The following is a 10,055-nucleotide window of genomic DNA, read 5'->3' as shown; positions in this document are numbered from 1 at the left end:
CCTCCCTCCCTCCCTCCCTCTCTCTCTCTCTCTCTCTCTCTCTTTCTTTCTTTCTTTCTTTCTTTCTTTTTTGTGAGACAGGTCTCTCATAAAACTTAGGACTTGCTGACGCAGCTACACTAGCCTCAGGGATCCTGTCTTTGCCTCTCTAGCATCGGGGTTACAGGCACATACCACCACACCCAGGTTTATATGGGTGCTAGGGACTAAACTCAGGTCCTCATGCTTTTGTGGCAAGCACTTCATTAACTGGACCTGCATTTACTCCCCAGTCCCGCCTCTGACTTTCTATGGGAATCCTGTGGCCAGCATGACGGCCAGTGTTTTCTATGCCTAATTAAAACCCACACCTATTAAACCTTAGAAAAGCAGTAATGTTAGAAAGAACATACTGGTCATTAGGGTAGAAACAATGGACTTTGGGGAATTAATTCCCTCTGAGGGCTTTGACCATAATCCTTGGATTCTTTATTAACATAATGAGTTGTTCTAAGTATGGCATTTATAAGGTATTTGTAATATTTGTAATTATGATCATAATAAAGACTACTTACTGTTCACTGAGCCCTCCCATGTTCCAAGCATAATACCAGGCTAAATACCATAGACTCAGTTTCTCAAGCATCACAAAAGCTTAGCAAGGTAGATATTATGCCTCCGTTCTATAAATAAGGAAAAGGAGGCCAAAGGTTGAACTACTCGCCCAAAGTTTCCCAGGACATGACAGGTGGGAGATCTGAGTCCAAGTCCCCTTGCTAAAACACAGAGCATTTCCTCCTGCTATAAGCATAGCATTCCCTTGACCATGTCTTTTCCTCTACTCCATGGTTTCTTGACCAGGTGGCGTGATCGAAGCTTACCCGCCTGCCGACAGTGTCACCAACCTCACGGTAGACATGCTGATAGAACCTAATGGAGAAGTCAGCGTGCTGTCAATGGGGGACCAGCTTCACGCTGATGGCCCGTTTACTTCTTCTGGTACCACCATGCCTCAGACCTCAGTGGATCCCCAAGTTCTCAATTCTTTGTGCCTCCAAATTGGAAATATCTGCAAAGAGAAAGATGTGGTTGGTTATTTTTCTATAGATCTGGTGACTTTTATTGATCCGAGCACCTTAGAGCAGCAGGTAAGTCGAATGTTTGGCATGTATGACACTAAAATGCCCTCCCCACCCATGTAGCAGACAGTGTCAGAAAGCATCCAGTACTCACTGTGTCCCAGTGAGCCAACTGTAAATCTGCACCTGTGCTGTCCATGCTAACCTAAAGACAGCCAGTCTCTCTCTATAAATACAGGGTCAACGTCGCATCAGTCATACCAGGTAGAAGTTTAAATGACTGAAACTCATCCAACCTAGCTCATTAGTTAGGCCTCTCTTTTCTGTCCATTGGTGCTACTGGAAAACTACTTCACACTGCCCAAAGTCTGACCCTATCTACAGTGCATTCTTAAACAGGAATGAGTTAAGAACCCTTGCAATCTGTTCTTTGTTCTCACCAATAGTTCACTAACAACTCAGATTATTATTGTTTTATTTAAATATTATATTGGGAAATACTTCAGAAACAAAATGTCTAAGTAACCATGCAGTCAGTCTCTTAAAAGATAAAATGACACCAGCAGTACCAGTCCTAGGAACCTCTTGCTGAATGGACATGTAGCTCCTCCTCCTCCTTGTGCATAGGTGGAAACTTCCACCTTAAAATTAGGTGGGAGGATGATAATTTTATACATCTTCACACTTCTAATGTACATGGAGACAACAGAAATAGTACATAATTCCACTCTGTTTTTAACTATCTTAGAGATTGTATGTTATATATGATGTTATAATTATATATTTATGGTATGTACATATGACATGTGTAGTATTACTATATATATATAATATATATCCTACAGTATGCTCTTACTCAAAATTACATGTGTGATATTGTTCAAGTGGACATGTGTAGCTTTGGTGTCAAATATTTTCTATAAATAATTCTAAGGGTTTTTTTGCTATGCTTTCTTTCCCTCTAGAATTTTATGTTTAAATTTATTACCTTAAGAGACTTACTTTTTTAAAATGAACCTGTTTTTCATGTTGAGTGTCTGGACTTCTGGTTAAGGGTTGAAGTGGCTTTGCAGTTTCCCTCTTTCCATATCCTTTGTCATCAACCACCGTAGTGTAAATTAACTGTAGGTGTCCTATATAGTCATTGTTCAGCTTATGCTTGCTACTTGAGTCAGACGGTGGTTTCAGAGCAAGAGCTTGTTTTGGGCAGTGTGGTGTTTGTTCAATAACCATTTTCCATTTGCCTCCACTGGGTTTACATTCTGTTCCCAAACCCACAAGAGAAAAGGACAGAGTAAAAGGCGTGGAGAAACTTCCCTAGGAAAGAAGGCTAGAAAGAAGGCACACCCATTGTGAAAGGCTGGAGCATCAGGGAAGGGTGGCGGTGAGGACCGGGATGTTGTGCCTTCACGAGCATCTGTCCTAAGAAAGAAGAATGAGGCCTGTGGTCCCTGGAGTGGGAGAGAGATGGAAGTATGGGCACAGCTCATCAATAGTTCTTATCAGAGTCTGATACAAGAAGACTTGCACACAGGAGAAGGATCTCCTCCAGACACAATGTGTTCCACCTATAGAGAAAGATATCCCACACCAGTCCTGTACATCTGACCAGCCTTCTCTCATCTCAGATCTTTTTTTCTCTAATCCACCCACACAGCCTCCTCCATCTCTCTTGTTCATTAGACCACTCTCTACCAGAAATATGCTGCCCTCAGTCCAAAATACTCTAGTCAGGGTCTCACTATGTAGCCCCAGGCTGGCTTCAAACTTCATCCTCCTGTCTTGGCATCCTAGATACTGAACTTACAGACATGAACCACCCCTACCCTTGCTGTTTACCTTTTCTTCTGACTGAGTTAATCCCTTTTCCTACTCTAATATTTCATCACAGGCCACACTTGCTAGGGAAAGCCCTCCCTGACTTCCCTAGCAATATCGAATTTTCTGTTTGGGGTTCTCATATGATTATGTGCCATCCTTTTCTATCACTTATCTCAGTGGCAATTTAAACTTGTTTATGTGTTCATCTGACTATATGTCTTCACCTGTAGACACAAGCTCCCATGTCACTTTGTGTTCCCGATTATTTGCTAAGCAGTATTCTCTGCATTAGGGTCAAAAAAGGAGTTCAGTAAATATTTATTGGGTGAATGAGCGAAGCACATCACCAGTGCTATTTGTGCTAGCCGTCATCACACTTTAATTCATATAGTCAAACAGGATTATTTTCAGTTGTATTAATCCAGATTTATCATTTCCCCCTATCCTTTCATTTTCTCAGTTGTAAAATGAACAGGTTAGCTTTCTTAACTTCCAAGGAAATTTCAGAAAATTATTTATTCCAATGATATTTTCACAGTAGTTGTTTTCTATAACAGCAAATTCAAGTTTTTAATAAAATACACTTTTGAATAATTATGAGAAACTAAAAAAATATACAGACATACTAATCACAAAATGGCAGTATTTCAAATTTCCTAAATTTTAATAATAGAAAATTTTAAAGAAAGTATCATATATAAATGGAAACAAATACTGTGATGATATTAAAATTCATGCTTTTGAAGAATATTTAAAAGTATGCTATGCAGAGCCTTCCCTAACTCAGTTGGGAGCCTGGAGGACTAGATGTAAAAGTAACTGCTATATATTAATAGAAGGATGACAGCGAATCAGAAACAATATATATATACAATGTTACAATTTTATAAAAAGAAATATATACATACATAAACACAGAGCAAGAGGATCCTGAAGATACACAGTAAAACACCACACCTTTGTTTGAGTATGAGAAGGTGGAGGCTGTACTAGGCAGAGTAGTGGTCCCTTGGGACACCTCACCAGGCAGGAGGCTCTGCAGATGCCACTAAGTTATGACTTCAACAATGAGATGGGAGATTATTTTGGATAATCTAGGGACCGATTACTTGCAGGTTTCTTTTAAGGAGGCAGGAAAGCTGTAGTGAGAGAGGGAGGGGACACTACTGACTCTAAGCTGTCTGTCCTTTTGTGCCACCTTTCACCAGCAAACTCATGGCAGTTCATTACAACAGAACTAGGAAAGTAGCAAAGAAAATGGCTGCTAATTTGTCTTATATGCTTTCTGCATTTCCCTTTTTGGTTTAATTAATGTTCGTGTTTATATTTATTCATTTGTTTTGGTGCTATGGGTTGAACCTACGGCTTTTGATATGCTAAACTACACCCCACCCCCTGCATTTGCATTTTCAAGAGTAAACAATGATGTGTTAGATTTTTAATCAGAGAAATATATGAAAAATGATAATCATAGATTTGTGTAGAGTGATCTAGTATGCAAAGCACATTTGTGTCCATGACTTCACTCACATACATCTTAGAATAGACAGGAGAAGCAGAAAACTGCAGTGCCTACATCCATTCAAATTTCTTCTGGCTAGCCCAGCTGGGACCTGTAATTTACCATGCTGGCATGATAGGACCAAAGGGCACTAGGGCCAAGGAAAAGTATATAAATAAGAGGGGTGCACTAAGGACAAGCCAACAATTATAAATTAACTCTAGATAAGGTGAAAAGTCTGTCACAACCACAGGAGATGAGAATGAGGGTCTAAAGAAGGAGAATGGGCCGGGCAGTGGTGGCGCACGCCTTTAATCCCAGCACTTGGGAGGCAGAGGCAGGCAGATTTCTGAGTTTGAGGCCAGCCTGGTCTACAGAGTGAGTTCCAGGACAGCCACAGATACACAGAGAAACCCTGTCTTGAAAAACCAAAAAAAAAAAAAAAAAAAAAGAAGGAGAATGGAAGAATGTTTCTTGAAACATAGGATTTAAATAATAGATGCCAGACATCCAGCCTGGGATAAAGACTGAGATTCTGCTTATAAATAAACAAACAAACAAGCAAACAAACAAAATAGGAGTGTCAGGCAGAACACAGCATTGGATGGGCATAAAATGGAAGAGGGCTGGTCCCTGGAAAATGAGCTGGTAGAACATGATACAGTCAGTTTCCATCAGGGTCATAGGTCTAAGATTTCAGAGTACTAAAAATGGGGAAATCCAAGGACTTTAGGGACTGTATGCAGAATCCATGGTACTCCAGGAGACACTTTTGTGGTAATCCTGTTGAGGATCTGACCCTCTCATCTGAGATGGAGAGGAGAGGTTCTGCTTAGAATTACAGAGCGTACAGTTCTAAGAAGAACATCAAATACCTCCAAAAGATTTGGGTTGATGAAAGATGGACATACTCTTTGAACAAACACATTCTGCAGGCCTACTCTGGATGTCCCCTATCACGGGAACAGAGATAAACAAGCCATGTGTGCTGTTAGGCACTTATCTCTCATCCAGTTTCACTTGCTATAGGTTCATGGTGGTCTGTACTTTTTTTGGTTCACAGGCATACATAGTACCTCTGACTCTTTATATCATCTAGAAAATGCATTAAGGTTACTTGCATGCTCACTCTTCCATGAGAGTTATTACAGTGGCGGTCCCCTTAGTTTAACTATCTTATTATTATTTGTTAGTAGAAGGGCTTTTGGAACTTCTAGGAAATCCAGCTCGTTGGAGCATACTCGTTGAGGCAAAACACTAATGAAACAAGTGTTTATTGAGCATCTATTATGCACATGCCATTATAGCAGGTGCTAGAAAAGCTGCAGAGATAATAGAGATGGGAAAGTGCCTGCCCTCAGGTAGTACACAATGTAGCTGGGGAGACAAGCTAGAAAAATGAATCACAAGAAAAGGCTTAACTGACAACTTCAAAGAACAATAACAAAGACATCAAAAAGGTAATGTCAGTTTAACTGCCAAAACACTTGCTGTGTGCATTCAGATAAGAGCAAGGTCCCTTCTGTTTGGCACAATCAAGAGAGGTTTTTACAGAATAGGTGGGGTGGGAGCTGAAGGATAATTAAGATTGAAGGAGTGTAAGGAAGAATGAGTTCTAAGTAGAAAGAGGTTGTAAAGGGTAATAGTAAAAACCATGCACAACGCGTATAGAGAAAGATGATAATCTGTGTTTTATAAGTATGTTTTACCACATACAAATATGTATTCATATAACATTTAAACAAATAAACTGTCAAAGATGCAGTATATTGAAAACCCAGATTTAAAAATTCTTTGCTTGCAGATAACTGTGAAGTGTATGTGCATGGGTTCATTTATGTGTACATGTGGGGGAAGTGCTCACTCACGTGTGTGCCTGTGTGTGGAGGCCAGAGGTTGTCATCAATTGTCTTCCACAATCACTCACTACTTTATTTTGTTTTGAGATGGGATTCCTAGATGGCCTGGGACTCACAGTGCAGGCTGTCAGGTCACATGCCTCCTCTCAAGCGCTGATTTAAAGTAGGCAGGTACCATGTGTCTTTTTTTTTTTTTTTTTTTTTTGAGACAGGATCAGGGACTTGACTGCCTAGCCAGTAAGTTTCAGAGATGCGTGTGTCTTGCTTCTCTGTCTGTCTTGTCCGGTGGGGCGAGAGGCACTCACCAGCACACCTGGCTTTCCACACAGGTGCTGGGGCTCAGGCTCAGGTCCTCATACATGACAGCAAGCTCCTGACCCTCCGAGCCTTCCCTTCAGCCATACTAATTATGAATCTTGTCAAACAAAAGCCCTCATTTATGAGTGCTAACAGACATATTTAAAAAAAAAAAAACAGGAAAAAGAAACAAAATCTTTGTGTTTGATTTCTTGCTGTGCTAGAGATTGAATCCAAAGCTGCTCATTCTAGGCGGGAATTCTACACTGTACTCCTACCCAAATACAGTCTTTTAAAAAAATGTTTGTTTATTCATTTTTCTCATCCTGGCCAGTTTCCCCTCCCTTCCTCCTGCCATTCCAGTCCCTAGTCCCACCTTCTTTCTTCCCCCTTGTCTATGTCTCCTCCCTCTGTTTCCCTTCAGAAAAGAGCAGGTATCCCAGGGATATCAACCAAACATGGCATAACAAGACTGGGCACGTACCCTCATGCCAAAGCTGGATGAGGCAACCCAGTAGGAGGAAAGGGGTTCTAAAAGCAGGCAAAAAAAAAAGCACAGAAATAGCCCCTGCTCTACTGTTAGGAGTCCCACAAGAACACCAAGCTCTACCACCCTAATGTATATGCACAGGACCTAGGTCAGACCATACAGGCTGTCACTTCAGTCTCTGAGCCCCATGTGCCCTAGTTAGTTGATTCTATGGGCTGTGTTCTTGTGGTTTCCTTCACCCCTCTGGCCCAGCACGCTCATCAGCAGAGAGACTTCATCCAGCAACTAATAGGAGCAGATGCAGAGACCCACAGCCAAACTAAGGCAGGGCCCAGGGGATACTGCAGAAGAGAGGGAGGAAGGGTTATGGGCCCCAAATCCAATCTTTAAGAAAAAATATGAAATGAAAAATGGCTACAAGTACTTAGTAATGGCCCCTCATCAATAGGACAATCAGAAAAGATGACTTATCACAAGGTAAAAATTGTGAGGAATGACAAAAATGGAGTCCCTAGTGTATACATGCTTCTGCTGCTGATATATAAGAAAAAGAATGTGAGGGGAAGAAATATTTACTTTAGATTACAGTTTCAGAGACTTTAGTCAATGGCTACCTGGCTCCATTGCTGTGGGTCTGAAGCAAAGCTGAAGTATCATGCACAAGGGCTAGAGGACAAACTCCATCCTTCAAGCCTTACCCCCAAGTAACCTACATCTCCCAACTAGGCTGCACCCTTCGCAGTTCTAGTACCTCCCACTAGTACAGTCAGAAATGTAATCCACTGATGGTTTCACCCATGTGTGTCATATTATATCCTGAGAGTCCCACCTCTGAATGCAGGTTGTATCAGGGAACTTTCATGGGCATATCAAACCATTTATTCTGAAAAAAGTGTTTCTGTGGGTTTCTACACACAGAAAAATCACCTAAGAACATTTCATTGTAATGCTATTTCAGCCTCTCTTCACTCTGGCTAGTATGATACTTTAGATAATTCACTGGGCCTTGATCTATCATTAACAAGTGGAAAATTCCTCCCTGTTTCTCAGAGGATGTTCTGAGAGGCTGAGCAGATAGATAAAAGGTGCTGTTGTTACTAAATCAAATTCCATAAGCACATGTAAAACTGTCACAGAGACCCTCAGCAGGTTCTCTAACTGTAAGTGGAATCTGAATCAAATTAGCATTATTTTTAAAAACTCACTGAGCATTATCATCTCAAAGTGATATATAAGCATCAAAAATGAATACATTTATTTCAGAGGATGCAAAACCCGAGGTCTACAGAAACATCATAATTCCTTCTTGTTCATTTCTGTAAGCCCAGCACCTAGCACCCTGTCTGGCAGATAATAGATGCTGAATAAATATTTATTAAATGAATGAATGAATACTTCTCTCTCAGTTCCCCCTCTGGTAATATCATTTGCAAGAGCTTCTTATCTTTGTTTTCAAGATATATAAGGAATTCACCAAGGGAGCTCAATGAGATTTACTTTCCCTCTTTAGGGAAGGTATTTTATTTATATATAAGAGGGTTAATAGTGTATATCTAAATTAAAATTTAATAGGCCTTTGGTATAAACAGAAGTGCCTATTAGTCAGTGTTTCTCAATGCTATAATAGGCACACTGTTAATCACAACTTAATACCTAGTGAAGGGGAAGTGGATCCCAGAGGATCCTGAGACAGTGAAGCAAAGCCTGTCCTTGTAAAGGTTTGTACCTTTGTCAGTGATAGAGACCTGCAGCCTGTTAGTGATGATGGAATGGTGATGAGCAAGAGACACTAGCACATGGTGACAGGTTTATAGTGTGAAATTACATCAGTGAGCAAGTGGCCGACTTTACTATACATATAGTATTGCCATATGTACTTATTCTTAATGTTTTATTCACCTCCTTACTTTACAAACCCTAATGTTTAGGAAGCTTAAATCTAAGCCTGAGCCTCAGATCTCGGTGGAGTAGCCCATAGAGCTTACATAGTGAGCAGTTGCCTTTCTCCCACAGATGAGCACACCTAAAAGAGAAACAGTTGAGGGGTGAAAGACTTGAGTCCAGTTCTAGAGGGTTCAGGTCAGGGTTTCTCAGCCACACTCTCTTGGGCAGAACCTTAAGGTGGGCTTATATGGCAGTGGAGTTTCTTTACTCCTGGTGGATGAGAAGAGACATACACACAGGGACCTGGGGAAGACTGAGCTTCGAGAACTTGCCTCCAGCAAGGCGCTGCTTCACCTGCACTCTACCACCTGAAGTCCCCAGAAACCCCCAAAACATCACCACTTTTCAGAGCATGAACATTTCGAGGGGATACTTCACATCCCAAGCCACAGTAGCCTTGTTTATGGTAGTTGCTTCTCCCAATACCTCTCACGTCCTTGCTTCCTTTTAGAGCTAAGACACACTTCCAGGGCAGAGGAACTGTGGGCATGCTCACTGCCTGCGCACTGTTCACAAGATGCACATTTCCACAGTACTCAGGAGGACAGTGAGCGTGAGGGCAGAGGCGCGTTCCTGTTAATGCTGAGAAAGAGCAGACCAGACGGTTCTCTACACATCTAATGTGCCCCTTGCCATATAACACGGCAGAATCAAGGTTGACGCTATCCTCCCACGTCAGCTGTCACCTCACTCTCTGTAGGATGAGTGTTCACTTGCAAGGCTGTCCTCCTTTCTCTACAGCATTATTAAGGTATAGCCAACGGATAAAAGTTGGAGGTGTTTAAGGTACACAATGTGATATTTTAATGTATATGAACACTGTAAAGTGATTATCACAAGTTCGATAACAAACCCATTACCTCATATGGGTGCTTTGCTTGTGAGAAATTACTCCTGTATGCCAGACTTCAGGCACACAGAATTATCAGCTACAGTCACAATGCCACACAATATCTCCCAGTATTTTTTAATGGCTTATTCAATTTGAAGTATTTCTCCTACCTCCTGACCCCTGCTAGACATTTTTAGGTTCTGCATGTAGGTAAAACCATGTGTGCTCATCTTCCTATGCCTAACTTATTTCA

General features: G+C 41.2%; 1 protein-coding gene and 1 long non-coding RNA gene across 5 annotated transcripts in view; one reads left to right on the top strand and one right to left on the bottom strand.

The window, feature by feature from the left end:
- The window catches only part of Iqch (IQ motif containing H), a 184,620-nt gene that overhangs the window by 127,914 nt on the left and 46,651 nt on the right, over positions 1-10,055 (top strand). For all 4 annotated transcript variants that reach the window (XM_021207472.1, XM_021207470.1, XM_021207469.1 and 1 more), the window contains one exon: positions 841-1,127. In XM_021207472.1, the coding sequence (XP_021063131.1) occupies positions 841-1,127 (287 nt within the window). The remainder of the gene's footprint in view (positions 1-840; positions 1,128-10,055) is intronic.
- Positions 449-10,055, bottom strand: part of LOC110328109 — a 78,064-nt gene continuing 68,457 nt past the window's right edge. The window contains exon 3 of the long non-coding RNA XR_002380857.1: positions 449-1,048. This is a non-coding gene — a long non-coding RNA (uncharacterized LOC110328109). The remainder of the gene's footprint in view (positions 1,049-10,055) is intronic.

The sequence above is a fragment of the Mus pahari genome, chromosome 10, assembly GCF_900095145.1.
Source record: "Mus pahari chromosome 10, PAHARI_EIJ_v1.1, whole genome shotgun sequence".
Classification (NCBI taxonomy): Eukaryota; Metazoa; Chordata; class Mammalia; order Rodentia; family Muridae; genus Mus; species Mus pahari.
Note: the sequence above shows the minus strand (reverse complement) of the source record. Positions and strands in the feature narration are given on the sequence as shown.